This window comes from Camelina sativa, chromosome 11 (assembly GCF_000633955.1).
Source record: "Camelina sativa cultivar DH55 chromosome 11, Cs, whole genome shotgun sequence".
In the NCBI taxonomy this organism is placed as follows: Eukaryota; Viridiplantae; Streptophyta; class Magnoliopsida; order Brassicales; family Brassicaceae; genus Camelina; species Camelina sativa.
The window spans coordinates 3,040,042-3,064,909 of NC_025695.1; the positions used below are offsets into that span (position 1 = coordinate 3,040,042).

The following is a 24,868-nucleotide window of genomic DNA, read 5'->3' on the forward strand; positions in this document are numbered from 1 at the left end:
ACACGATATTAAGAGAACTGTGATAGAAATGAAAGAACCAGAAATGCTAATTGCACTACACAAAATACACAACAATGATTTGATTGTCAAACAAAAATACACAACAATGAGCTTAAACTATGTATAATTAACAGATTTCGCTATTTGGTCCCACAATAACATGATGAACAATTAGTTTAATAATTCTATATTTTAAGAGTTCAAGTACCCAATGGCCAATGGTTTGATGCTTCGTTAAGTCAAAATCCATTGAATATGGATTTAAGATTTTCATTTTTGTTTTATACGTAAGTCACTGTTTTTTTTTCTACTATGATGATATACTTTACGCAAATCCAGGAAGGAAAAATACTGCTAAGAAACTTATTAATATAAAAGCAGGATAAACAGGACGAGTAATAAAAGTTCAGCCATCAAAAACGAGTCCAAAACAAGTCGCACTGACGTAGAGTTCTCTTACCAAAAAAACACCATACCAATGGCGACATAACATTAGGTTCTTTAATTTTTTTGCCAAAGAAAAACAAACAAATCTATAATCCCCTAAGCTCCGATGATTTCTGTTGGCTCCTCAGCAACTGGCTCATCAGCTGCCCTGTCTACCTTCACACCAACATCCTCTGCTGTGTAATCTCCATGCACCTAAGGAAAAACAAGAAGAGCAAAGTTAGAAAAGACCATCACCATGGCTTGACGAAACGAAGACTGATGTAACAATGACGACATTAATGTGATTTCAATTTACCTCCATGAGCTTTCCAAGGTCAAACTTGGGTGCCTTAAGGATCTTCACTTTACGGATGAACACGTTCTGCAATGGGTAGATGCTTGATGTTGCCTTCTCAATTTCTCTTCCAATGGCTTCTGGGATGAACTTGGCAACAAGATCCTTGAGGTCACAAGATGAAGCCTCCTTCACCATAATCTCACTCATCTTTCTGCGGATCTACAATGAACCATAAACATTTCAAGGAAAATGTTAATCTTCTGACAACAGAAAGACAATACTAATAAACACATATTATGATAATGTAATAGTTACCTGACGGATTTGGCTGGATTGAGCATAACAAGTACGCTTCACCTGGTTAGCACGTCTCTTTGTGAAGGCAATGCAGAAAAGCCTCAAGGTGAAACCGTCAGTGGTTTTCACATCAACATGGGCTTCAATCAAAGTCTGCCACTTCTTCACCAATGACCTTAGCTTGTCTGTGGTGAAATCCATACCCTACAAATCACAGAATCAAATCAGTACATTGTTTTTTAATATGCCACAAACAACAAATAAAAACAGCAAGGGGTGGTCGTCTCTCAAATCTTACCCAGAACTGGGTCAACACATTCCTTCCCTGAACATCCTCTGCTCTAAGACGGATCTTCCTGTAAGCATTATCCTCATCAACTTGAAGGTCAGCAAGAGACACCTCAAAAACTCTGTGCTTCAGTCCCTCAGAGGCAATCTATTCACAATAAAAAGACCATCCAAAAAGACAAAGTCAGATTTGAACAAAGGGATCAATCTAAAAGAACCCTCACTATTCTCTTATCACATTTTGCAATTCCTAGTATCCAAACAACAAAAGACACCACAAGCAAATGTTATCTCTACAACTACCATTACGCAAATGACTATTCTCTATCCCCATGCTCTCAAGCAAATGTACAGTGAAACCCTAATCTAGCTCCAGCGTTAGTAAAAGACATAAGAGGACATTACCTTGGTACCCTGAGTCCTGGAGACAAGAGTCTTCCCAACATTCCTGTTGGTGAATGAAGAAGGAGCCTTCACGTCATACCAGTCCTTCTTGGAAAAAGGATCAACACTGCACCATATATTACAATTTCTCAATACACTGATTTTAGATTTAGAAATCTGAAACAATATATTCAGGGAATAAGTTACACTCACAGCTTCTTCTTTCCTCCTTTCCTACCCTTCGAAATCCTCTTGTTCTTGCTGTAACATCGGGCAAAACAATAACAATAGATCAGTACATGATTACTCGAAGCTGTCAAATGAGAGATTACGATACAGACTAAAGCGAGGAGGGAGAGAGAAAGAGAGAGAGAGAGAGAGAGATTAGAGAGAGAGAGAGAGAGATTTACCCGACCGCCATGGTTAAGGATCTTCAGATGGTAGCGACGCCGAGCTACAGTGAAGAAGAAGAAGATGAAGAAGCGGCTTCAACAACTGAGAGAATGACCTAATTCACGGGCATTTGATTTATATATGTCTAGGGTTTTGTATCGTTCAGTTTTTTTCTTGACTTGAAATAAACTTATAGTTAATGGATCTGTTTTTAAAGCCCAATAGTTTTAGAAAGCCCAATTAAAAAGCCTTTCTGAAACCTTCTTTGCGAAACAGAGAGTTTAATTTCGTCGTGTTCGAAAATCAAAAGCAGAGAGCTCAACAACGCCATTTTTTGACGATTTCGAGTCTCTCTTTCATTCGGGTGAGTTCTTCTTCAAGGTGAATCGGAGGAAGCTCGAAAGTGGAAAGGGTAACACGGAGATAAGAAAGAAAGAACGAAATTTGGAAAGAGCTCTTGACCAGGTAAACACAATGGAAGCAATTAGAAAACAAGCTAGCAGGTTGAGAGAACAAGTTGCGAGACAGCAGCAGGTGATAAATTTCTTAACTTTTGTTTTGCCCAACTGTTTCAGATCTTGTTTCTTTATCGTTTATGGTTTTTGATTTTGTATTCTCTTTTGTGATTACGTTGATTCGTTGGTTTCTGGTGAATCTATCAATAATGTGATGATGATGAAGAAAGGGGCTTACTTTTTTTTTTCTTTTCGGATCGGTGTTTTTGGAGTTAATGAGGACTTGGATCTGATTATGATTAATAATTTGATTCGATGTTAGATTGGGTATATTCCCTTCTGGATTGGGGAAGTTTCAGTCAAATTTGATGTTTTTGTCAAAAGGGTCTTTTAGGATTTGCTTGGCATAGATTGTTTTATATATCAAGATCACAAATTGATTGATATGTTGAGGGTATTGAATGATTTTGTTGTCTTAGATTAACATCTTAGTGCTACCATGAGATCAGGAGGTTTGTTTATTGAATTTGAGGTAGGCTGACTTAGTTTCGTTGAATGGTTAAGGCTGTCTTCAAGCAGTTTGGAGGAGGAGGATACGGTTCTGGTTTATCTGATGAAGCAGAACTCAATCAACATCAGAAGCTAGAAAAGCTTTACATATCCACCCGTGCTGCAAAGGTTTTCTTTATACCGTTGTCTAGTTTGATGTTTTGATTACTTTTAATTTGGACTCAAGACATGTTCTGTTTTCAGCATTACCAAAGAGATATTGTTCGTGGTGTGGAAGGTTATATTGTCACGGGGTCAAAACAAGTTGAGATAGGTGATTTTGTTGACCCTTGAGTGTTCACTTATTGTATTTTTTTGTATGTAAGTTGTAGACTTGTATTGGCTCACAGGCCTGGTTTTCATTGTGTACTCATTGTTCCTCAGGGACCAAACTGTCGGAGGATAGCAGGAAATATGGTTCAGATAATACATGTACAAATGGTAATGTATTAATAAGGGCTGCACTGAGCTATGGGCGTGCTCGGGCACAAATGGAGAAGGAGCGTGGAAATATGTTAAAGGCTCTTGGTACACAGGTTTATCTTTCTCAGCCTCTACCAAAGTGTTAAGTACATATCTTTTGCATGTGATAGAACTATACAAAGAAATACTTTCCTGTCATTGCCATTTGTGGGAAGATCTATAGTTTTAATCTGGAATTTTTTGTTACATAGAGTCAATAAGTGTCATGGTCTTTACTTGGATCTTTCTTTATTGCAATTTGACTACTATAATCACATGTCACACTGGAATTTAAATCTTAGGTTGCTGAGCCACTACGAGCAATGGTTTTGGGAGCTCCGTTGGAGGATGCTAGACATCTAGCTCAACGTTATGACAGAATGCGCCAAGAAGCTGAAGCTCAGGTACCATGAAGGGATTCGATTACCTTTCATAGAAATATGGGTGTTTTCCACTTTCTAGAACCTGCCATTTGTTATTGCTAGCATGATAGAATTTTACTCATGCATTTGATTTAAATCAAAACAGGCTACAGAAGTTGCAAGACGTCAAGCAAAGGCGAGAGAGTCTCAAGGTAATCCTGACATCCTGATGAAACTCGAATCTGCTGAAGCAAAACTTCACGACTTAAAATCAAATATGACAATACTGGGGAAGGAAGCTGCTTCTGCTTTAGCTTCCGTTGAGGATCAGCAACAAAAATTGACTCTTGAACGACTTCTTTCAATGGTAGTGCGATTGGTTGCAAGCTCTATTGTTAGGTCGACTTTTTTTTACTTACCTATATGTACTTTGTTTGAAACAACTGTATTGTTCATTCCTCATTTCAGGTTGAATCTGAACGTGCCTACCATCAAAGAGTCCTCCAAATACTTGATCAGCTCGAAGGAGAGGTTGGTGTGCATCACTTTTACAGCTTTCATTATTCTGTCATAGTGATAGTATTCTTGTCGAATAGCCAGTTCATCATTATACGAGTCAACTAAGGGAAAAATTGAACATTCTTGAACCTACAGATGGTATCTGAGAGGCAACGTATAGAAGCTCCCTCTACTCCCTCGAGTGCAGAAAGTATGCCGCCACCTCCATCATATGAGGAAGCTAATGGAGTGTTTGCATCTCAGATGCATGACACGTCAACAGATAGCATGGGTTACTTCTTAGGAGAGGTATGCTACTCAGGTCTTTAATGATGTCTAGTGCCTTTTAACAAATGACTTAGTTAAAACTTCTGTTTACATTGGTGGTAACAATTTCAAAGAGATAATAGGATTATAAGTTCTCTACGAATGCATTGGATGTAGATTTCTGATTAGAGAACCGAAAGACAGGCTACATCAAGATTCCTTTTGGTCCTCGTTAGATGTGCCATTATAACATACTATTCCCCTTTTAAAACGTTTTCAGGTCTTGTTCCCATATCACGGTGTGACAGATGTCGAGCTGAGCTTATCAACTGGTGAATATGTTGTTGTTAGAAAGGTTCGATAGTAAACCAACTCCCACATGAGAAAACAAACAAAGACTCCATTAATTCTAGAGTGTTTGTTTGAAACCCCATTTGTCTGTTTGTCACTGTCAGGTTACAGGAAGCGGATGGGCAGAAGGTGAATGCAAAGGCAGAGCCGGTTGGTTCCCTTACGAGTACATAGAAAGACGGGAACGAGTTCTTGCTAGCAAAGTGTCCGAAGTTTTCTGAGAATTCAAAGGTAACATCGTGGTTTGTGGCTGTTGGTAATGGAATTGAGTTGCTTCTGTAGAAGAGTTGTGTGTTCTGTGGAAAGAAAAAGAAAGAGAGAAAGATTCACCGGCGAAACAGATTTTGGGATTGAATTAACGTTCATGAGGATCAGAGATGTGGATTTCTGCGATTTTTCTGAATCTGCTAGTGTTCAATTTGTAGGTTATCTCTTTGGCATTTGATGTAAACGCCAAATCTCTTATGTATCTTCATGTGTATACAGTTCTTTTTTTGGGTCTTATTTGTGACCTTTCTTTGTTCAATTTACTTTCATTTGATAACACCTAAAAATGTTATAAAGAAGTGATTTTTTTTTTTTTTTTTTTAAATCAAATTCACGCAAATGATCATACATACACTTAACGTTGGAATCTGGTGTTGTACATTATTATGGTGATGATGGAAGAACTTATAACTTCACAAAAATGATTAATCAAAACCGTTGACCCTATCTTAAATCACTACTACAGTGTTTTACGACAGTGTTTTGCATTCTGTTTCGCTCACTTTCTAAACTCAGCCGTAAGGAAACAATCTTGATCAAACATTCAAAGAAGCTATGACTTCAAGATCTTGAAGTGACACAATCACCAGCTTCACTACTTACATTGATTTGCTTTGAGATACATAACGACTATGGCCAATAGAAGCACAAACATTACAATCTGCAGTTTCAGGAATAGAGTAGAGGAGGATGATAAGTAACATACAAAATATGAAACACTTTCTATGGAAGCCGGATAACAAAATTAACTTACAAAGACATACCTTCGATTGTGCATCATCTTTAACATAAGTTTTTCTGACCGGAATAAGAAAGAGACAAAGATTCATTAGAACCTCAACCAAAAAAATAAAAGATCATTCTCCTGATCAACGACTGCAACAATATTGGGTATAACAAGTAGAAGAAACCAAGAAAAAACAGAGTCTACCTTTTGTGAAGGACTCCATTTTCTCTGCAAACTTTCTTAATTGTTTCGAGTCGGTTTAATGTTTTCATCGCATTTGGATCGTTCTTGTCAACCTATTATAAGTATAACACATATTTCATCTTCTAATTACCAGCAGTAAACACAGGAAATATACTGATTAACATATATATTACCTTTGATTGTAGCATGCAAGAAAAATCATAGAACACACCATAGACATCATCCATTGTCTTTGTGCGATCGATAATTTTAGCTATTAGCCCTTAAAAATAGAAATCATTTGTCAATAAATCAGCTTTCATAAATGTATGTAACATCATAACTCACAAATAACTGATTAGCCTTTGATTTTAGTTAAGCCTCAGCAATTAGATGATCAAATTATGTTAAAGGTTACAAAACCAAACTCAACATAAAAACATCTTACCTCGCCTCAATCTCACTACACCTCCAAAGACTTGTACATTGTTATAGCATAATGCTAGTGTTCCAATAGCCACGATCTATCAAAAAGGAAATATATATATTCCATGTCAACACAAACACTTCTCAAGTTGATCTTTTAAGGCAGAGTAGTAGTATATGAAATTAACATATATGTATATAAATTTATTTTCTCTAACCTGAGGGATGGCACAAGACTGAAATATTGCAGGATCACGCAATGAAGCCAAGGATTTCAAACAATCTTCAACGTGAATCAATGCATTTGTGACCATTTCATTCAGACACTGCACTGCTTTTGTTGAATTCTCCTCTTTCTTAAAGTCCTACATTATAAGAATTCACAAAAATAATAGTTACATTGTCTTCTAAATATAAGATCTTCATATAGTACTTGAGAGTGAAGTTATATGCACCTCAAGCTTGTCAACATATTTTCCCCAGATCTCACGAGGCCAAAACATGCGCGATTTTGGTATCTCATTAATGTCTTCAAGATAATCTTTGATAATGTTTGTTTTCTAGAAAATAAGATAACATACAAAAAAAAGATTCAAAGATTACAAGATAGATTCGACTAAGAACATTGTACATGTCAATATCCATTGTGATGCTACCTGGAGAAATAAACCTGTAGAATTTGAAATGTGCTTCCAATCTGGAGTCAGCATTTCTAATTCTGAAGTGATGAAGATTTTTGACAAACCTAAACCCACAAGTCCAGCAGCATAATGGCAGTATTCATCATAGTCATCAATTGTTTCTACCTGTTCGGATACACAAATAATTTCATCTCTCATTAGCTTAACTTCTTTATCCAAACTTAAGTGAAACCAATAAAATCACCTCTTTACAAATGAACTTGGCCATTCCTGCACCCATTCTTTTAGTTATATCTTCAATAGCCTCTTGATACCTTTTATGTAAGTTAGGAAAAAAACATAAATTAGTATATCCAAATTCATTGGATCAATCAATATTAAAAACATAACAGAATTGCATGTAAAAAAACTAATTAACCCTTTTTCAAGTTCCAGAAAAGCTGCAGAAACATGGTGAAACTGCTCCATTAGAACCTTGTACTCTTTCGTACCACCTAGAATGAAGAGTAATTAAGTTAAAAATTTCATCTGAAAGATCAAAATGTGAAGAGACTTTTCTTACTCACATGAAAAATGCCAGTCACCATCGTATATATGACGGTGGAAAGCTATCAGAATTGGAAGTTTGATCTCCATTGCTACGCTTGTGTCATCCTCTGTTGTCACAAAAACAAGACTAAATATATACTAATTTTTAAAGATGAATACATTTTTAAAGAAACAAAAGACTTGGGAGAAAAAGATTCATCAAATGAAAGGTAATGTTTGGATACGACAGTGATGAACCACTAACCAACGGTATCAAGAGCTCGGAGAATCAAGTAAAACACACACACCTAATTAAGACATATTAAATAAGAAAATGTTGGAAATTATGCTTAAACTTAGAAAAAGGTAACAGAGCTATATATAAGTCCATGTTTATATATATATATATATATATATATTGTTGAGGCAGAGAAGCAAAATACGTACTGCGTTACGAAGCTCAGTGCCAAGTTGTTGAATAACAAGAGAGAAGCTTTTAGAAACTTTGTGGAGCATTGAATAACAGAAAGCTAAGTTTGGCTCAAGTGGGATCTTCTTCTGAGCTTTGTTTATAGCAATTTTCAACTTCAAAAGCGGATATAACTCATCCGGGTGTCTCAAAATCGTACTCAAGCTTCCCATATTTTTTAGAAACAGAGGAAAAAAAAAAAACTCTTTTGAAACAATGGAGGATTCGTTGGCAAACAAAATGTTAGACACTTGAGTCTTAACCAGGGACATCTCAAAGAAAATGGTAGGCCCTGTTACTGTTGCTATAATAATACAACGAATATGGCCCTTGTCAATATAAATCAACGACCCCACGCCCCATGGCATATGCACACTCCACACAGAATCGCACTTTGGCCTTTGCTCTTAACTTGTCACGGTGATACATGTTTATTATTGGTCCAGCGAATGTTCTATTTTTGGCATTTAAAATGTTTTGCCGCGTGCTACACGCTTAACGTTAAAAATATAATAAATCTTAGCTTGACTTACGACGAGTGTTGCCGACCTAAGAAAATAAAAAGAGATGAACGAAAGACCAAAAGAAAGAAAGAACTTCAAACAATACTTTTTTATAAAACACAAAGGAATAAAAAGTTGATGAACAAATGCATGTTTTAGACAAAGAAGGTAGTAAACTAAAATAGAATCCATGGTTCTATAACAAACAAGGTTTATATTCTGTTCTTCAGTGGCGTGAATAAGAATGAACCTAGAAAACCACTGTTCAATCATGATCTAAACATCTTGAATGATGGTGATACAGTCTGACTCGCTTACATTGATTACTCCCATCATTCAGTTTGCTCTCAGATATGCAAAGACTATTGCCAGTAGAATGACAACCATTATAATCTGCATTTTCAGGTAGACAAGATCAGTTTTGTATATATATATTTTTTTTCTTTTACAATGAGATGCTTATATGGAACAAAGGAAAAAAAAAATGCAACTTACAAAGACATTGTTTGGTTGTCCTTTGTCATCAACATATGATTTTCTGAAAGTAAGAGAGACAAAGATTCAACAAAAACCAAACCAAAAAGAAAGATTATGATAATTTTTAATCTTATTCTGGAGTACTTGGAAGATTAGTTATAGGTGCTCGAGACCAGTGTCTTAGTGAGAGGTTTAATCCAGTTCCGCTTATGGGATCAAAGAAAAGAATTTACCTGTTATTAAGGACTCCAGTGTCTATGCAGAGTTTCTGAACGGCTTCAAGTCTGTTTAGTGTAATACTGGCATTTGGATCGTTCTTGTCAACCTGGGTACATATATGTCAGATTAATAAAATACAGAAATTATTTTCTAATATTAGAACAGAGTGACAAAACAAAGAACAAACGCGGAACTACTGATGTACCTTTGTTTTCAGCATGCAAGAAAAATCATAGAATGCACCGTAGACATCAGCCATTGTCTTTGTGCGATCAATGACTTTAGCAGTTAGACCTAAACAACAGAGAGTTATTCAACAATATTAGCTAGCATTCAGATAACAATGCTTGCTAACACTTCTCAAGCTCGTGGATAATAAAAGATGATGGTTTTCCCTTTCGCAGAAATAAATATCAGGGATTGGCCTGCATAATTTCTAAGGCTTAATATCGTACCTCGCCTCAGTTTTACAACGCCTCTAAATACTTGTACATTGTTATAGCATAATGCAAGTGTTCCAATCGCCATGATCTGATCAAGAAAACACATCCAAGTAAAGCAATGTTAACTTCTAACTTCTAAGGCATTTTAAATCAAAGCAGAAGAATTAAAGAGGGGAATCTCTAGTTTCATATTACGAGGCAAACAATACGAATAGTTCTTAACGAGAACTTTAAAGACTACCAATATTATGATATTTCCTTCTCCAACCTGAGGGATGGCACAGAAACGAAATATGGAAGGATCACGCAACGCAGCCATGTATTTCAGGCAATCTTCAATATGCATCAACGCATTGGTAACCAGTTCATTCAAGCACTGCACGGATTTGGTAGAGTTCTCCTCGTATTTTAAATCCTACATTACAATTTATAAATCACCATAAAAGGCATTGTCAGTAAATAGCCAATATGGGTGACATCAGATCTAAGATGAGAGCTTGAGAGTGGTATGTATGTACCTCAAGCTTGTCAGCATATTTGCCCCAAATTTCGCGAGGCCAAAACATGCGGGATTTTGGTATCTCATTAATGTCCTCAAGATAATCTCTGATAATGTTTGTTTTCTGCAAATAAGACCAGTGTTATGAATTATTCGATGAAAAAAATTGTCCAAGGCTGCAAAATATTTGAGGAAGAAATATTGTAATACATTGTTGTACCTGTAGAAATAAACCCATTGAATTAGAAATCGCCTCCCAATCTGGTGTCAAAACCTCTGAGCCCCCAGCAAGGAAGAGTTTCGACAGACCTAAACCCACAAGCCCAGCAACATAGTGGCAGTATTCATCATAGTCATCAACAGTTTCTACCTGTGTATAACAGTGAAAACTGGATAAACTGGATCGGTATTCGAATGACTTGAGTTCTTCATGAAACATCTCAATAAGTTTTGGTACTTTCAATACATGAATTACTACATCTCATTTCATATAAAAAGAATCACATGGTTCATTCAAAAATAGATCTGATGTTATGACTTATGAAGAGAGTAAACATGACACAGTTCTAACTAAAACAGAGACCCCAGTCTAGTTCAAGACAGTATGTTACCATAACTCAAAAACAAATCAAACTATGAAAACGTATGCTATGTATCACAAACCTCTTGGCAGATAAACTTGGCCATTCCTGCACCCATTCTTTTAGTAATTTCCTCGATAGCCTCTTGATACCTTCATATACCAAGGTATAAATTATAAAAATACCATATATTAGTAATGTCAGAAAGCAGATTAGAGTTTCAACAAATTCAGCGACTCGATCAATAAACGTGAAACAACATGAGTAACAAATAAGAGAATAGAGCAGAAACGCGTATAGCAAATAATAGAACTAACCCTTTTTCAAGTTCCAAAAAAGCTGCAGCAACGTGATGAAATTGGTCCATTAGAACCTTGTACTCCTTCGTACCACCTAAAGTTGAACGAGTAAAATAAGTAAGTCAAACAGTCAAATATTGACAGGATGTGAAAGATGAAGATGCAAAGAGACTCTTCAGACTTGCATGAATAGTGCCAGTCAGTATTGTAAATGTGCCGGTGGAAAGCTATCAGGATGGGAACCTTTTCATCAGTTGGTATGCTTGTATCATCCTCTGTTTCACACAAAAAAATATTATGATATTAGCGGTAGGAGCATGAAGTAGGGATGATGGTTCTAAAAGAAAAAGGTTTGCGCAGATTTTGGAGAAGCCACATGGTATCAAGGTAATCTTCTTAAAAGCATAGTTAAGAGATACTAACCAACAGTATCAAGAGCTCGTAGAACCAAGTAGAACACACACACCTACAAATAAAGAAAAAGGAAACTGAATAAGAAATGCTGCAAGACTGGACAGAGCTAAAAGAAGCAAGATATATGGAAACTTTAGAAACAACCAAAACCATTATTCTATGCGTGACATGGTCCAAGAAAGCCTCATATTGATATACCACAAGAACGATATATAGGTAAAAAAAAATGTCCAGAAACAAATAGAACCCCAGTTGACTAAATAAAATCTGCATTTTACTACAGCTCTGATATAAACTGCAGAATCAGTTTATAGCAACTCAAAGCCAACGTCAACAATAAATGAGTGTCAGACATGCTGCAAGACTGGAAAAAGCTACAATGGTGGCATGCGAAACGAAAAAAGATATATGGAAACTTTAGAAACAACCAAAACCATTATTCTATGCGTGAAATGGTCCAAGAAAGCTACATATTGATATACCACAAGAACGTATTAAGAAAAAAATTCCAGAAACAAATAAAACCGCAGTTCACTAAATACAATATGCATTTACTGCAGCTCAGATAAACTGCAGAATCAGATTATAGCAATCTGCAGGAACAACTAAGAGTAGCACAAAAGAACTAAAGGGATAAATTAAAGGCCAACGATTCTACAAAAAGAAACCAACACTCTCGTCAACATCAACAATAAATGAGTGTCAGATATTTGGATTCATCCTTTAAAATTGAGCCGTTGACCAAATAAATACCAAACACAGACGTAAAAAATATCTACATAGAGACGGAGAGAGAGAGAGATCAGAAGGAACGTTACAGCGTTACGAAGGTCGGTGTTGAGCTGCTGGATAACGAGAGAGAAGCTTCGAGAAACCTTGTGGAGCATTGAATAGCAGAAGCCCCAGTGTGGCTCAGGCGGGATCTGCTTCTCCGCTTTCTCAATCGCTCGTTTCATCTTCAGGAGCGGATATATATCATCCGGATATCTCAGCATCGTCCCTAAGCTCCCCATTGTTTCTATCAGAAAAAAAAAAAAAAAAAAAACAGAGCGAAGAATCTGCTTATGGCGTCTCCCCCTGAAAACAATGACGGAAGAAGCAAGCAAAACTCAAACTCCTCTGTGAAGACGATCTAAGATTCAAAATAAGCAATGAAGAGAGAGAGAGGAGATGTTGCAGGTAAGAAGAAAACGCTTACCTGCGATTTGGATCGATTCGATTTGACCAGCGGAGGTTTTCTATTTTAGAGTTTTCTTATATCATCGATGAAAACAAAGGTTTCTTCAGACTTTTTTTTGCCAGTGAGAGAGCCACAAAGGTCTCTCACATTTTCCCCTTTTTTTTTATTTTTTTATTTAAATGTTTTAAGAGTGTAAACATTTTAAAATTCAGGAAAAAATAATAAAATAACAAAGCGTGAAAATAATGAATGGAGGAAGAAACGGACTAATCCTATTCGTAATATATTGACCAAAATAAGGACTATCGTATAATAATAATAAAATAAGAGCCTTCGTTTAAAATTACTTAAAAATATGGTAAAACAATTTTTTTTGTGAAACAGAAAAGGTATCTTTTTTTATCATAAATGAACGATTCGATTTTACAGTTGTAATTATTAACTGTTGTCAAAAAAAAAAAATTGTAATTATTAACTAATTTTCACTGTCAAACTTTAATGCGGACGCTGAGATGGCAAAATGGGGATGACGTGGCAATATATAATTGGTTGTAAATACGTATCTTCAACAGTGTAACTACCAATTGGCACACGATAACACACAGTGGTTCTCTCCAAGTTTCCTCTCTCTATTAAAAGGGTTAAAACTTAACTTCCTCTGGACGATACACAAAAACAAGTTCTTGTGAAAATCAAAATAAAAAACAAATTTCGGAAAAAGAAAAAAAAAAAAATGGCGAAGCGATCTAGGGTTATCACCATGTCTCCTCTTGTTCTCGACAAGGAAGACGATCTCGATCTCTGGGAAGTCGTGAATCCCTCCGACGGCGAGTTCTCCGACGATTCTTTCTCCGTCGATAGTCTTTCCGATGATGACGTCATCTCTCTTGACGACGACGAAGACGAAGAAGAAGGTTCTGTGGTCTCGTTGTCTGTCATTTCTCCGCTGTCTCAGACGCTTCCTGTTTCCGACGCCGTGGATCTGGATTCAGACGGCGATGATGTCGACGGTGATCATGGCGATGATGATGATGTCGTTCGCGATGAAGTTGATGATTACGATCTTGGATGGGCTCAACGGCGGATTCTGTTTATCGGTGCCGGTGGAGGTTCTCGCGGAGTCACGTACGGAGATTGTTTTAATGATGACGGGGAAGAAGAAGAAGAAGATCGCGGTGGTGAAGATGGAGATTACGACGATTCGTATGATCTTGAGGAAGAGTTGGTTCCGCGTAGCGTGAATAAGAAGATTGGGAGACAGAGGATGAGGAAACTAGGGAAAAGAGCAATCGCGAAGGTAGCGTCGAAGAAGATGACTCCGTATTCGCATTTGAAGTATGGATGCTATGGATGCGTTCGTGGTAAGCATGGTCTCGGCATGAAATTCAAGTGCTGATCTCGCCATGGATGGACATGGATTCTTCAAGAACTCGTTTAGAATATCTCAATTTCCTGGGTTTTAATTGATGTTTAAATTTGCTAGTTCTCAATTTCAAAATTCCTCGTTTCAGTAATTCGGATGATGTTTCTGAAGATCGCATTGTATATAAACTCTCGCACTAGGATTCACGAGTTTCTCCGTTATTAAACTGATTCGTTCTCTTTGTGATCGTTTCTTTAATGGAGTTTTATTAGATCAGATTGTGGTTAGGCTTTGTAGTGTTGAGTTTCACATGGAGAAAGATGATGATGGATGATCGTAATACTCTTGAATCACTTGTTGATAGATGATGATGAGCTCTCTAGTTTTGTAAGAACTGCAAATTTGGATAACGACATCTAAACATTTAGTAAATGAATTAACAACACTGGAAGAAAAGGTTTTTGTTTGGTGGTGGTTAATTTGGTTATTTATCTTTTTGTAAGCTTTTGCAATTTTTTATTAATGTGGTTGGTTGTTACTTGTGAAGTCAAGTCTCGTAGTATGAGAGTATGAGAGTGGTTGAGATTTAAGAGTCTAGGAGATGACTTTTATTTTCTGAATTATAAATGGTTCTTTGAAAATGATCCTTTGTCTCACGTTAGAATCTTGGTACCAATACTAATACTATCACACGAATGATGCTGTCACTGTGAGACGATCCACCCCATTCCTGTCGAGTAATAGACATCCCTGACCGATTACTATCCGGACTTTTAGATGATCAGTGTTTCAGGATAAGTTTCGAAGGAAGAATGGGGTAAGGTGAGAAAAAAACACTATGGAAGGAAAGGAATAAGACGCCGTTTCTGAGTAAATGAAACGGCACGTAGTACAATCACATAACTATAGAACGGTGCGGAAGTTCTATATTGCCTCGGCCTGTTGTGTTGGCCATAGAACGAACTTAAGAAGATAAGATAAGAGTAAAGAGGGGCAAAAGCCAAAAAAAAAAAAAAAACACAGCTTATAAAACCTTTGCTTATCTTCTTCTTCCCCATCCTCAAAGTTCCAAGCAGAAATGACGGTGAAGATAAGGCTCGCGCGTTTGGGTTGTAAACACAGACCCTTTTACCGCGTAGTTGTCGCCGATGAGAAATCGCGGAGGGACGGCAAGCAAATCGAGGTTATTGGGTTCTATGACCCACTCCAAGGTTCGTCTCTTCTCCTTCTCCTCCTCTTATCTTCACTTCTCCACTTACATGAATTTGCTTGTACCCTCCTCCTCCTCCTCAGGGAAAGAAGATGCCAACAGAGTGAGCCTCAAATTCGACAGGGTCAAGTATGTTTTTTTTCTCTCTCTTCTATCATATATCTTCACATTCCTCTTTGCGTGTACTAATTAGATGTGAAATTGTGTTTAATATACTGTAACACTAATGATTTACTGGACATTATCCATTTGATTTCATGGGAGACCCAAATAACTCTTTCATTCTGTGGCACTATGAACAAGTTTCTAACCTGATCGGAAATAAAACAGATTAATTGACTGGTTCACTTGGATTTGTTATAACTTATGTGATAAATTGAGATGCTTTGTGTTGACTCTCTATGTGTCCGGAACTATTTGCTTNTTTTTTTTTTTTTTTTTTTTTTCTCATATCTTCACATTCCTGTTTGCGTATATATTGCTACTTATTAGATGTGAAACTCATGATTGTGTTTAATAGTACTGTATCTCGACATTATCCTTATGTTTTTCCTCATGGTATAGACCCAAAAAACACTTTCATTCTGTGGCACTGTGAACAAGTTCTAACCTGATTGGATGAAACAGATTTATTGACTGGTTCACTTGGATTTATTTTAACTTATGTGATAAATTGAGATGCTTTGTGTTTGATTCTCTATGTGTGTCCGGAACTCTATTTGCATAAAGGTCTCATCTTTAATTTCTTTGCTTGTTCTTGGTCCTGTTTCTACACCTAATGCATTCACTAGAACTAGGAGTGTTTCTGTTTTCTTTAACAATATAACTCTCCAGGCCATTGAAAACAGTAAGCATCCCTTTCATTCATCTATTGCAAATTTTTTTGTGAGGCTTGCTTTTTGCTTGTATGATTGTTTTGATTACACTACTCTAAAAGTCTAAATCCACTCAGTTCCTTGTAAGTTTGTAACTGAGCTTCAAATGCACAGCTGTTTGAAAGAAATTGATTTTCACACATGGTACTCGAATGATGCAGGTACTGGTTATCAGTTGGAGCTCAACCAACAGACTCAGTCGAAAACATGCTTTTCAGAGCAGGTCTGATCCCCCCGAAGTCCATGGTTGTAAAAGGTTGGAAAAATGGGCAGCAATCTACAAGCCAGCATGTTTCACCCATTACAGGTGAAATCTTGAACTAGGTGTGTTTTCTCTAATGAGCTGAGAGAGAGAGAGAGAGAGAGAGAAAGAGAGCTTTTGTGTTTATGTCGTTGATGTAATGCCTTCATTTGGTTTCAAGACTTTTGTTTTGATGTAATGCTTCATTGGTTTAAGACTTTTGCTTTGGATCACCTGACAAACAGAGTGTTGAATTCTGAATAGCATATGCCTTTGTTTCATCAGCAACTCTCTACTTGGCCCATATGAGCTTTGGTAAGAGGCCCATGTTTTCAGAAATTGGGTTCATTCTCAATATCTAGATTGTGGGCTAAAGACAGGAATTATTTATCTTCTAGCGTGAATATGATGTTGCTGTTGCGCAGTAGAACCTCGTTCTTACCTTTTATATATCTTTACTTTTTACATGGTGTTATATAGTTTCATTCATCTCTAAATTAGTTACGTATATATATATGATTATATTCTCATACAGGTGTGAGTGTGACACCCCATACTGTATATTTCTTCAAATTTTCATTTCATCTTTTAGGTCTTAATACTTGTCAAAATGTGTTTTGTATAGTCTAGATATTTTCTTCGGTTTGTATTGCCAAAAGATGGTTATAGTTATGAAAAAGGGATGTGTCTTGGGGACATTACACAGCTATATTGGGCCAACAATATCTCTCGCTTCGTATCCCATTAGATTCTCTCTCTCTCTCTCTCTCTCTCTCTCTCTCTCTCTCTCTTGGTTCAGAGATGTTTATTGTTCGCATTATTACGGCATCTCTGGCTCTGACCCTCTCGCTGCAACATCTGTCCCAATTCAGACAACTTTCCTATAATTTTCATTCTAGGCCTACTATTTTATACTTCCTAAAATTCAACCCTCAACTTCCTAACTATATCTAAGTCCTCCTTCATTATGTTTAGTTTTGATGCTCTCAACCTCAAGTCTCAAGTCTCAACTCTCAAGCCATGGAACTAACTATCCTGTCGGCAGCCTCTACTCGATATTGTAATTTCTGAACTACATAATCTTAGACACCTATAAAGATTTTAGTTGTTACCGAAGTTAGGACTTGGGATATATATATATATACACTTCGGTTGAGCAAGAAAGTGAATGCTAAAACTAGAAACATTTGAAAGAAAAAGTACTAATCCATAAATTACCTAAAAAATCGTCTCCAGGAAAAGACAAAAAACACTCAGTGGGGAAAACGAGCACTTATGGTGTTTACAAAAATAATATAAAAGAAGAAAAAAGTTGTGCTTGTTATTTCTTGGGACCCTTGTTTCTTTTTTGATAGTTGTATGCAACTGTTAAGCGCCTCTGGACGACCAGAGTCCACGAATGTATTACCAAAATAAAATAAAAAGTATGAAAGAAATATATAAAGAAAAGTAAGAAGAAACAATCATGGCTTGGCTTACTTAAAAAGTAAAGCAGCTTAATACCAAACATACAGACTATAGTCATTGTGTACATTTTACTAATAATAACTTAATGAACTATTAATCAGAAAACAATTTGCCATATTACTTCATCCAAATTTTGCTGCAAGCTATTCACACGCATGTTTATTTCGAGTTTAATTCGAGTATGCTATTATTGCAAGAACCAAAACTAGAGATGAATGGTTCCATTAAGTCTTTTTTTCTTTTTTCTTTAAATTTTGGGAATAAGTAGCATCTTCGTTTCTTTGTACTTTTCAACTTAAGTATAGAAAATAGATCTTGAACAAAATGTGACTAAAATGGTGGATACTGATTTAATCGAAAACGTTATTAGGAGACAGAGAGAGAGAGAGAGAGAGAGAGAGAGAAGAATTAGGTTTAAGGATTGGGAGAAGGATGAAGAGAGGGGTTTAGGTCGACCAACTGGTTGTTAAGGATTGAAACTCCTTAACCATACATTTATATATAACATTTTCACTATAATTGTCATCTCTTTACCAAAGACTTAACTCCAAGAATCAACAAGCCCTAAGCAAGAAGCAGGAGGTTCAAACACCAACTAGATATATTATGGCTTTCTGAAGCAATCAATATCTTCAGAAAAACAAAAGTTTTTATTTGATTTTTTCTTCCCTCTTTTTTATATTAAATAAGAAATATAATTATCTTTTTTCCATTCCTTTTTTTTTCTTTTCTGGAGGAAGGAGAGAATGATATGGGTCTTTCACGTGTGACATTGATGAGATGATGAATTCAAATCATATTTCATTTGAACAAGAAGGAAAAAACCAAGAGGAAGAAAAAAAGCATAACCTTTGATTTCTTTCTCTGAACATTTCTTCGAAGAAGAAAAAAAAAAGATATATTTTTAGATTTTGTAAATCTTTTCAAGATTTGGTTTGGTCTCTTTCAACAATTCATAAGAAGCAGCAGTTTGGTCTCAAGGTACTTTGTTAACCTTTCTTTATTTCTATTCAACTCCTGTCTTCTTCTTTTTTTTGTCTATGAATTTTGCTTACATCTCCATAATTGCATGCATAAGCAATTCAAGACATGATCAAATCTTCACATGTTTCTGTATCCTGCTCTGTTTCCACTGTTTTCGAATTTCAAGCCTTTCCTCTTCTAGTTAAGTTCTTATAACAAGATGAAAAATTTTGAAGGATCCTTTTAGATGAATGATGATAAACTCAAGCTTGTGTTGATCTGAATCTTCCAGGCTGTTGCTAAGTCTATGACCTGATCATAGGACAAGGGACTATGGAACTCAATTGAGCCAAGAAAGACGCTCCATTGATACATTTCGATGGAGAATTATCCGGAAACACAGTTTCTACCCGGAAATGCAATGATCCACATGAACGCTACAGTTTCTTACTCGGAGGAATTCGCCAGTAGAGAAAGAACTGAAGCTAACAACAATGTCTCAGCCTCACAAGAGAGATCAAGATTTGGTCAAGTTTCGCAAATGCAAGACGTCGATCAAGATTTCGATTCTTGGAGAGATCAAGCGAGTGACAGGAACGGTTTCCAGCTAATGAGCGCGATGGCGGGTGCCACCACAGCGCATCTTCATACCGGTCAGGGATTGTCCCTTAGCCTTGGATCACAGATTCATCCTGGAATCCATCAAAGTATGGCGCCAAGAGCCGAGCATTGCAGAGGCAAAGAGTATGCAATACAGAGCTTTCCTGGAGGGAACCAGAACTTCGATGTTCTGAGAACAATTCCTAACTCAATGTATCTCAAGGCGGCTCAACAGCTTCTTGATGAGGCTGTTAATGTAAGAAAAGCTCTGAAGCAGTTTCAGGCAGAGGGAGATAAGAACAATGAGAAGCCTCAAGAAACGGATCAGAACACTCAAGACTCGAGCACGAATCCTCCCGCTGAAATATCTCAATCAGAGAGACAAGAAATGCAGAGCAAGTTGACAAAACTCTTGTCAATGTTGGATGAGGTAATATAATGACTTGAGCCCTATCTTCGTAATTTGATCATGCCATAGTTACATTTTATATTGTGTTTGCTTTTGGATTTACATGTTATAATATTGAACCATTTGGTACTATATGATATGTTGGATATATAAACTTTTGTATTTGATTTTGGTAAAGGTGGATAGAAGATATAAGCAATATTACCAGCAGATGCAGATAGTTGTATCCTCGTTCGATGTGATAGCAGGTTATGGAGCGGCTAAGCCATACACAGCACTCGCCCTTCAAACAATTTCTCGCCATTTCCGTAGCCTAAGGGATGCGATATCAGGACAAATCCTCGTGATACGTAAGTGCCTTGGGGAACAACAAGATGGATCAGATGGGAAAAGAGTTGGGATGATAAGCAGGCTTAAGTACGTTGATCAACATTTAAGACAACAAAGAGGTTTTATTCAACCTCAAGCTTGGAGGCCTCAACGTGGTCTACCTGAAAACTCTGTTTTGATTCTTCGTGCTTGGCTCTTTGAGCATTTTCTACACCCGTAAGTCTCTTCTGTATCTTATCTCCTCGCAGATTTTTTCATATATAAAAAAATGCTGATTTGTTTTTTGTAAACACGAATAGTTACCCAAAGGACTCTGATAAGATCATGCTAGCAAGGCAAACGGGCTTGAGCCGCGGTCAGGTAACAGATGTTTTATTTGAAGATTGGTTCTTTACTCTTTGTAGTGTAGTTTATTTTTTTATTGTTGTGTGTTGTTATGTTTGTAAAAGGTTTCAAACTGGTTTATAAATGCGCGTGTGCGTTTATGGAAGCCAATGGTGGAGGAGATATACAAGGAGGAATTCACAGAGAATGATTCCAACTCGTCTTCCGAAAATACACCAAAAAGACCTGCTACTGATGATGATGAAGATCGAGCTCAAGAGTTTTCACAAGATCATACCAAACAGGACCAAGGACATGACGGATATGGTGAGGAAACTTGTGGCATGGTCCAAGGCAGCCAAATGGATAGTCGCCGGTTCATGGCTGTTGAGCCTACATATCATGTGGCTGAGATGTCAAGATTGGGTCGTGGTGATGTTTCTCTGACCTTAGGGCTTCAAAACTCTAACGGACATGATAATGTTACGGTTATGTCTAGTGAGGCCTACAACAACTTTTCCGGGGTAGATATTTTCGAGAATGCCATCCCTGGAACCGAACTGGAGTATATAAACCCCGGGAGTCGCCAGAACCGGATAAGTTCGTCCCAATTGGTACATGATTTTGTAGCTTGAAGAAGAAATTAAGCAATGGAGAGATTAATAAAGCGTAGGTGTTATATATGTTCAGTATCAATTCTCTAGTGTGAGTAAGTTGGTCAAGAAAAAGTTTTACAAATATTTGTACGTATAAAGAAAACATTCTTTTCTGCAAGAAATATAAGTGAGGTTAGGTCATTGTGACCAAACACAATATGGAAATTCATGACATAGACAGCAGTGCCGGCCCAACCAATTTTGCTGCCTAAAGCAATTTTTTTTTTCCCATTAACAAACATTAGAAAAAAAAGTTACAAAAACTGCTACACAAAGATTCGAACTCTTAACACCTGAAGGAGAATAAAAGCATACCCAATCACTGTACCACCACAAGTTTATGAAAATTGATGCACCTTAAATTGCTAATATAATCTGGCGCCTAAAGCCCTTGCTTTACGGGCTTTAGGTCAGGGCCGGCACTGTAGACAGAATATCAAAGTGTGGTCAAAAAAATTTCCCCACATCTACAACCCAATACTTTTTCATTTTATGAACATTTATATGAACTTCTATCATGAATTATTCAACACACTACTAACTATCATAAGATTTGATTTAGGAAACTTCCAAAAAAAAAAAATAGTTGAAATATTAGCTATATTGCAGTATTATCCATTAGTTGTATGAAAATCATATATATTTCAGTGATGAAGCGAATACTTCACTATTCAAAATTACGTTCGTATGTGATATAGCAAAGACTATAAGATGATTTCCTAGATAATATATAGACGTAAAAAAAAAAAAGATAACATATATATCTTCAAACTTATATGATATTAAGATGATCATTCAAACTTATTGCAGTGTTAGTCTTTAGGTATACATATATTATACATCTCATAATCCGGAATTTATATAGTGGTAGCTAATGGATCGGCGATATGATGATCAGTTGGGAATAAGCTTGAAAGGAGGCCTCACGAACTTATGTTTGGGACTGAACTGTCCATAGTCTTTTGTATTCATTCTCAGAATTCTCTCATGTTCATGTATTCTTCTTTCCACCACCTGTCCACATATTTAAACTTTGTTCAACCAAAACGTAACGTAGAACCCTAATTGAATCTTACTGATTTTGTTGAATTTCCAATTATTCATCACCCTATACAACGCACGTTAGTTGTGGCAACTTTATTTGGGGTTAAAACGACTAACCTCTGGATGATTAGATTCTTGGTCATAGATTAGGATTGATGATCGGCCTACACAACAAAACAGATTCTTAAGCCTATCTGTGTTTTTTTTTTGTTATCCAAGAGTATCACTACAAAATAACATACTATGTCGTTAAATTCTATTTTTAGAAAGTGAGTTTTACAGCTATAGTTTATATATATTTAATTATTTATGGATGGCATGACTTATTTTTACAGTCGAAAATCTAGAAATTAGTCATTGAGTATCTCAGAAACACACATGTGCACACACCACAAGCTCTTATTAATGTTATTATCTTACTTTCTAAAAGATTGATCAGCAAGTAGTAGGAGGCACATGAGTTGCAGAGAAAAGCTGCAAACAAAGGAATATATATATATATGTAGACTGAGGGAGAGAGAATAAGAAACAAACCTGCAGAAGAGAGAGCAAACGATGAAGCTGAAACAAGGAGAAAGATGAGACCTAGTTTCTTCAACAATGGTAATAAACCCATCTTCTTCTCCCTTTCAGTTTTTCTCTTTGAGAAAGCAAAGTTTATATGTAAAGTGTTTATGCGTATCTTGTGTATTTGATATACTTTTTTCAAACAAAAAAAAGAGAGCCCTTATGCGTTTGGTATATATCCCTACATCTATATATAATCTCTAAAGAAATAACACCATTACAAATTTTTAGCCAATATTTTTCAAAAAAAACTACCATTACAAAAGTGGATTGATCTATCATTTAATTAATGCAAATAAGTATCTCTTAATGCTTTTAATTAATTTATTATAAATGAAAGAAAATGGTGGGATTGGAGAAAAAGTTGAAAGGAGACCACTTTCCTATTGTTGGTCACAATAAGTCTAAAGAAGTTGTTAGTGGCTTGATTATTTAACGTGAGTGGCTTTATTGTTTAATTTGGAGATAGACAACAACAATCATAACCTTATAATGATAGAATCCTTAAAGACTAGAGGTATTCAATATCGGTCATAGTTCTTATTCATTTTTCTCCATTTCAGAGACATACGCTAGATAGATGTATAAACCAATTATGTTATGTAGATACAAACCTCATTCAAATTAATAGATTCTAGATCATATCATAACAAATTATTGAAGAAGAAAAACAATTTCACAAAATATGTAAATGGATTGCTGGTTGAGATTATGGAAAAGAGAACAAAGTGGCGAAGACTTTTAAAGTTTGCTTCAATGGAGCTGATTCGTCACAATAAATAACGTCAATGGATTGCTGATTAATTGAGATTATGGAAAGAGAACAAAGTTGTTTGAACTTTGCTTTAATGAACTGATTCGTCTCTATATTTAATTAATGTTATTATCTTATGGTTTCCCTTAAAAAGAGATGTAAAGATGATTTAGTGGATGATGACCGTACTCTCACTCTGTTTTTTTTTTTTTTAACTCTGGTTAACTCTATTTTTTATTAATATTTAACTCTGTTTTTGATTATCGTTGGTCAAAACTTTTTTTTTTTGGTGGCATATTAAATTAGCGTATTCTTTTAGTTTTTTATCTTAAAGATAGTAGTATAATTTATCGTGTTAAATATCACAATGTATCTTTTTTTTCCTTTTTTTTTGTCAACCACAATATATCTCTGTAAAAATATACATGATAACTGTAAACCTCTTGGATCATCGACTAAACTCCTTGAATGGCCCATAGGTTATTATGCCTCGGGCCTATGTTTTGACTTTTGAGGCTTTATAATATCCGTGGGCTTATTTATAAGAGGCTGGTGATTTCAATTAATTTGCTTTGCCTTCTAAGCTTAGACAGAAACCGGTAGTTTGTGCTAATATGTTATACCACCACCAAATGTGTTGTTAACAAAAATAAAATAAAGTAAAATAAAAGTTTTTTAGACTTAAAAAAAGTTTTTAATTAGATATCCATTCCAGTGCCGTGTCAAGGTCCGTAAAGGTTTAAGGCAAAAATTTAAAATGAAACTTCACATATTTTATTTTTAAGGAAGATTTTTTTTTGGTTATAAAAACAAAGAAATATTATTAATTTAAAAAAAAAACTTTAAAGAGTAAGATATTAGAGAGGATAGCTTATGTAAAGGAAAAAAAGAAACAAAATTTATATGAATGTTGAATTTTGTTTCCAAATGTTTCCTAAAGTACTAAATAAAAAATGCTTAATCTAGTTTACAAATAAAAATGTGGCCTGTCTTTGATTATTTTTTGTGTGTGGCCTAAGACAAATGCCTTTTATGCAAAGCATAAGGGACGGCTCTGATCCTTTGTAAGAACTAGAAGTTAGAGTTTGGTGTAGGGTATATGATTTCTCAGTTGAACTCTATGTTATGTTAATGTTACTGTCTAAATACACGAGTGTGAATGTTGCCAAGAATTAA

At 35.9% G+C, this 24,868-nt stretch overlaps 8 protein-coding genes across 14 annotated transcripts; 4 read left to right on the forward strand and 4 right to left on the reverse strand.

The window, feature by feature from the left end:
• Positions 344-2,218, reverse strand: LOC104721322 (40S ribosomal protein S3a-2). Its single transcript, XM_010439273.2, has 7 exons — positions 2,107-2,218; positions 1,910-1,957; positions 1,718-1,823; positions 1,323-1,460; positions 1,043-1,228; positions 746-946; positions 344-642 (listed from the first exon to the last, which is right to left on the reverse strand). Exons 1-7 carry the CDS (start codon positions 2,115-2,117, stop codon positions 544-546), a joined length of 789 nt encoding a protein of 262 aa, XP_010437575.1. The 5' UTR covers positions 2,118-2,218; the 3' UTR covers positions 344-543.
• LOC104721324 (SH3 domain-containing protein 2) lies at positions 2,564-5,609 on the forward strand. The gene is made up of 10 exons (XM_010439274.2): positions 2,564-2,623; positions 3,109-3,222; positions 3,298-3,367; positions 3,478-3,629; positions 3,858-3,959; positions 4,084-4,284; positions 4,386-4,448; positions 4,572-4,724; positions 4,963-5,037; positions 5,138-5,609. The coding sequence occupies exons 1-10, from the start codon at positions 2,564-2,566 to the stop codon at positions 5,252-5,254; spliced, it is 1,107 nt and encodes a 368-aa protein (XP_010437576.1). The 3' UTR covers positions 5,255-5,609.
• LOC104721325 (inactive squalene synthase 2) lies at positions 5,631-8,530 on the reverse strand. 3 transcript variants are annotated; one of them, XM_010439276.2, is made up of 13 exons: positions 8,253-8,530; positions 8,071-8,113; positions 7,844-7,933; positions 7,696-7,771; positions 7,522-7,591; positions 7,293-7,442; positions 7,092-7,196; positions 6,855-7,001; positions 6,659-6,734; positions 6,405-6,484; positions 6,232-6,323; positions 6,065-6,098; positions 5,631-5,961 (listed from the first exon to the last, which is right to left on the reverse strand). In XM_010439276.2, exons 1-13 carry the CDS (start codon positions 8,445-8,447, stop codon positions 5,896-5,898), a joined length of 1,224 nt encoding a protein of 407 aa, XP_010437578.1. In that variant the 5' UTR covers positions 8,448-8,530; the 3' UTR covers positions 5,631-5,895. The 3 variants fall into 3 exon arrangements, with proteins under 3 accessions (XP_010437578.1, XP_010437577.1, XP_019088304.1); XM_010439275.2 differs by having other exon boundaries at positions 6,405-6,493; positions 8,253-8,529; XM_019232759.1 differs by lacking the exon at positions 8,071-8,113 and having other exon boundaries at positions 6,405-6,493; positions 8,253-8,528.
• LOC104729750 (squalene synthase 1) lies at positions 8,903-13,070 on the reverse strand. Of its 3 annotated transcripts, none has more exons than XM_010439277.2 (14): positions 12,908-13,070; positions 12,528-12,786; positions 11,719-11,761; positions 11,481-11,570; positions 11,314-11,389; positions 11,079-11,148; positions 10,636-10,785; positions 10,435-10,539; positions 10,158-10,331; positions 9,929-10,004; positions 9,679-9,767; positions 9,488-9,579; positions 9,273-9,315; positions 8,903-9,170 (listed from the first exon to the last, which is right to left on the reverse strand). In XM_010439277.2, the coding sequence occupies exons 2-14, from the start codon at positions 12,720-12,722 to the stop codon at positions 9,114-9,116; spliced, it is 1,260 nt and encodes a 419-aa protein (XP_010437579.1). In that variant the 5' UTR covers positions 12,723-12,786; positions 12,908-13,070; the 3' UTR covers positions 8,903-9,113. The 3 variants fall into 3 exon arrangements, with proteins under 3 accessions (XP_010437579.1, XP_019086991.1, XP_010437580.1); XM_019231446.1 differs by having other exon boundaries at positions 12,528-12,714; positions 12,894-13,070; XM_010439278.2 differs by having other exon boundaries at positions 10,185-10,331; positions 12,908-13,067.
• LOC104721328 (FK506-binding protein 3-like) lies at positions 13,532-14,539 on the forward strand. Its single transcript, XM_010439279.2, has one exon. The coding sequence runs from the start codon at positions 13,623-13,625 to the stop codon at positions 14,283-14,285; it is 663 nt and encodes a 220-aa protein (XP_010437581.1). The 5' UTR covers positions 13,532-13,622; the 3' UTR covers positions 14,286-14,539.
• On the forward strand, positions 15,237-16,862 carry LOC104721329 (30S ribosomal protein S16-1, chloroplastic-like). Its single transcript, XM_010439280.2, has 3 exons — positions 15,237-15,463; positions 15,546-15,591; positions 16,499-16,862. The coding sequence occupies exons 1-3, from the start codon at positions 15,331-15,333 to the stop codon at positions 16,659-16,661; spliced, it is 342 nt and encodes a 113-aa protein (XP_010437582.1). The 5' UTR covers positions 15,237-15,330; the 3' UTR covers positions 16,662-16,862.
• On the forward strand, positions 18,183-21,484 carry LOC104721330 (BEL1-like homeodomain protein 6). 3 transcript variants are annotated; one of them, XM_010439283.2, is made up of 6 exons: positions 18,183-18,627; positions 18,782-19,026; positions 19,301-20,038; positions 20,196-20,563; positions 20,647-20,707; positions 20,797-21,306. In XM_010439283.2, exons 3-6 carry the CDS (start codon positions 19,388-19,390, stop codon positions 21,304-21,306), a joined length of 1,590 nt encoding a protein of 529 aa, XP_010437585.1. In that variant the 5' UTR covers positions 18,183-18,627; positions 18,782-19,026; positions 19,301-19,387. The 3 variants fall into 3 exon arrangements, with proteins under 3 accessions (XP_010437585.1, XP_010437584.1, XP_019088842.1); XM_010439282.2 differs by having other exon boundaries at positions 18,183-19,026; XM_019233297.1 differs by lacking the exons at positions 18,183-18,627; positions 18,782-19,026 and having other exon boundaries at positions 19,388-20,038; positions 20,797-21,484.
• LOC109127743 lies at positions 22,065-23,124 on the reverse strand. Its single transcript, XM_019233298.1, has 3 exons — positions 22,906-23,124; positions 22,489-22,535; positions 22,065-22,341 (listed from the first exon to the last, which is right to left on the reverse strand). The coding sequence occupies exons 1-3, from the start codon at positions 22,985-22,987 to the stop codon at positions 22,222-22,224; spliced, it is 249 nt and encodes an 82-aa protein (XP_019088843.1). The 5' UTR covers positions 22,988-23,124; the 3' UTR covers positions 22,065-22,221.

Coding starts and splice junctions, on each gene's coding strand:
- LOC104721322 (XM_010439273.2), bottom strand. Junction 1,229..1,322: donor ATGTGTTGACCCAGTTCTGG/GTAAGATTTGAG, acceptor TGTGATTTGTAG/GGTATGGATTTCACCACAGA. Junction 643..745: donor ACCTTGGAAAGCTCATGGAG/GTAAATTGAAAT, acceptor GTTTTTCCTTAG/GTGCATGGAGATTACACAGC.
- LOC104721324 (XM_010439274.2), top strand. CDS start 2,564: ATGGAAGCAATTAGAAAACAAGCTAGCAGGTTGAGAGAACAAGTTGCG. Junction 3,630..3,857: donor TAAAGGCTCTTGGTACACAG/GTTTATCTTTCT, acceptor TTTAAATCTTAG/GTTGCTGAGCCACTACGAGC. Junction 3,960..4,083: donor GCCAAGAAGCTGAAGCTCAG/GTACCATGAAGG, acceptor AAATCAAAACAG/GCTACAGAAGTTGCAAGACG.
- LOC104721325 (XM_010439275.2), bottom strand. CDS start 8,447: ATGGGAAGCTTGAGTACGATTTTGAGACACCCGGATGAGTTATATCCG. Junction 7,443..7,521: donor CCAAGTTCATTTGTAAAGAG/GTGATTTTATTG, acceptor GTATCCGAACAG/GTAGAAACAATTGATGACTA. Junction 6,324..6,404: donor CTTGCATGCTACAATCAAAG/GTAATATATATG, acceptor TACTTATAATAG/GTTGACAAGAACGATCCAAA.
- LOC104729750 (XM_010439277.2), bottom strand. CDS start 12,722: ATGGGGAGCTTAGGGACGATGCTGAGATATCCGGATGATATATATCCG. Junction 11,390..11,480: donor TACTGACTGGCACTATTCAT/GCAAGTCTGAAG, acceptor GTTCAACTTTAG/GTGGTACGAAGGAGTACAAG. Junction 10,786..11,078: donor CCAAGTTTATCTGCCAAGAG/GTTTGTGATACA, acceptor TGTTATACACAG/GTAGAAACTGTTGATGACTA.
- LOC104721328 (XM_010439279.2), top strand. CDS start 13,623: ATGGCGAAGCGATCTAGGGTTATCACCATGTCTCCTCTTGTTCTCGAC.
- LOC104721329 (XM_010439280.2), top strand. CDS start 15,331: ATGACGGTGAAGATAAGGCTCGCGCGTTTGGGTTGTAAACACAGACCC. Junction 15,464..15,545: donor GTTCTATGACCCACTCCAAG/GTTCGTCTCTTC, acceptor CCTCCTCCTCAG/GGAAAGAAGATGCCAACAGA. Junction 15,592..16,498: donor CTCAAATTCGACAGGGTCAA/GTATGTTTTTTT, acceptor CGAATGATGCAG/GTACTGGTTATCAGTTGGAG.
- LOC104721330 (XM_010439282.2), top strand. CDS start 19,388: ATGGAGAATTATCCGGAAACACAGTTTCTACCCGGAAATGCAATGATC. Junction 20,039..20,195: donor TCTTGTCAATGTTGGATGAG/GTAATATAATGA, acceptor ATTTTGGTAAAG/GTGGATAGAAGATATAAGCA. Junction 20,708..20,796: donor CGGGCTTGAGCCGCGGTCAG/GTAACAGATGTT, acceptor TGTTTGTAAAAG/GTTTCAAACTGGTTTATAAA.
- LOC109127743 (XM_019233298.1), bottom strand. CDS start 22,987: ATGGGTTTATTACCATTGTTGAAGAAACTAGGTCTCATCTTTCTCCTT. Junction 22,536..22,905: donor GTTTGCTCTCTCTTCTGCAG/GTTTGTTTCTTA, acceptor TTTGTTGTGTAG/GCCGATCATCAATCCTAATC. Junction 22,342..22,488: donor AAGAATCTAATCATCCAGAG/GTTAGTCGTTTT, acceptor ATATGTGGACAG/GTGGTGGAAAGAAGAATACA.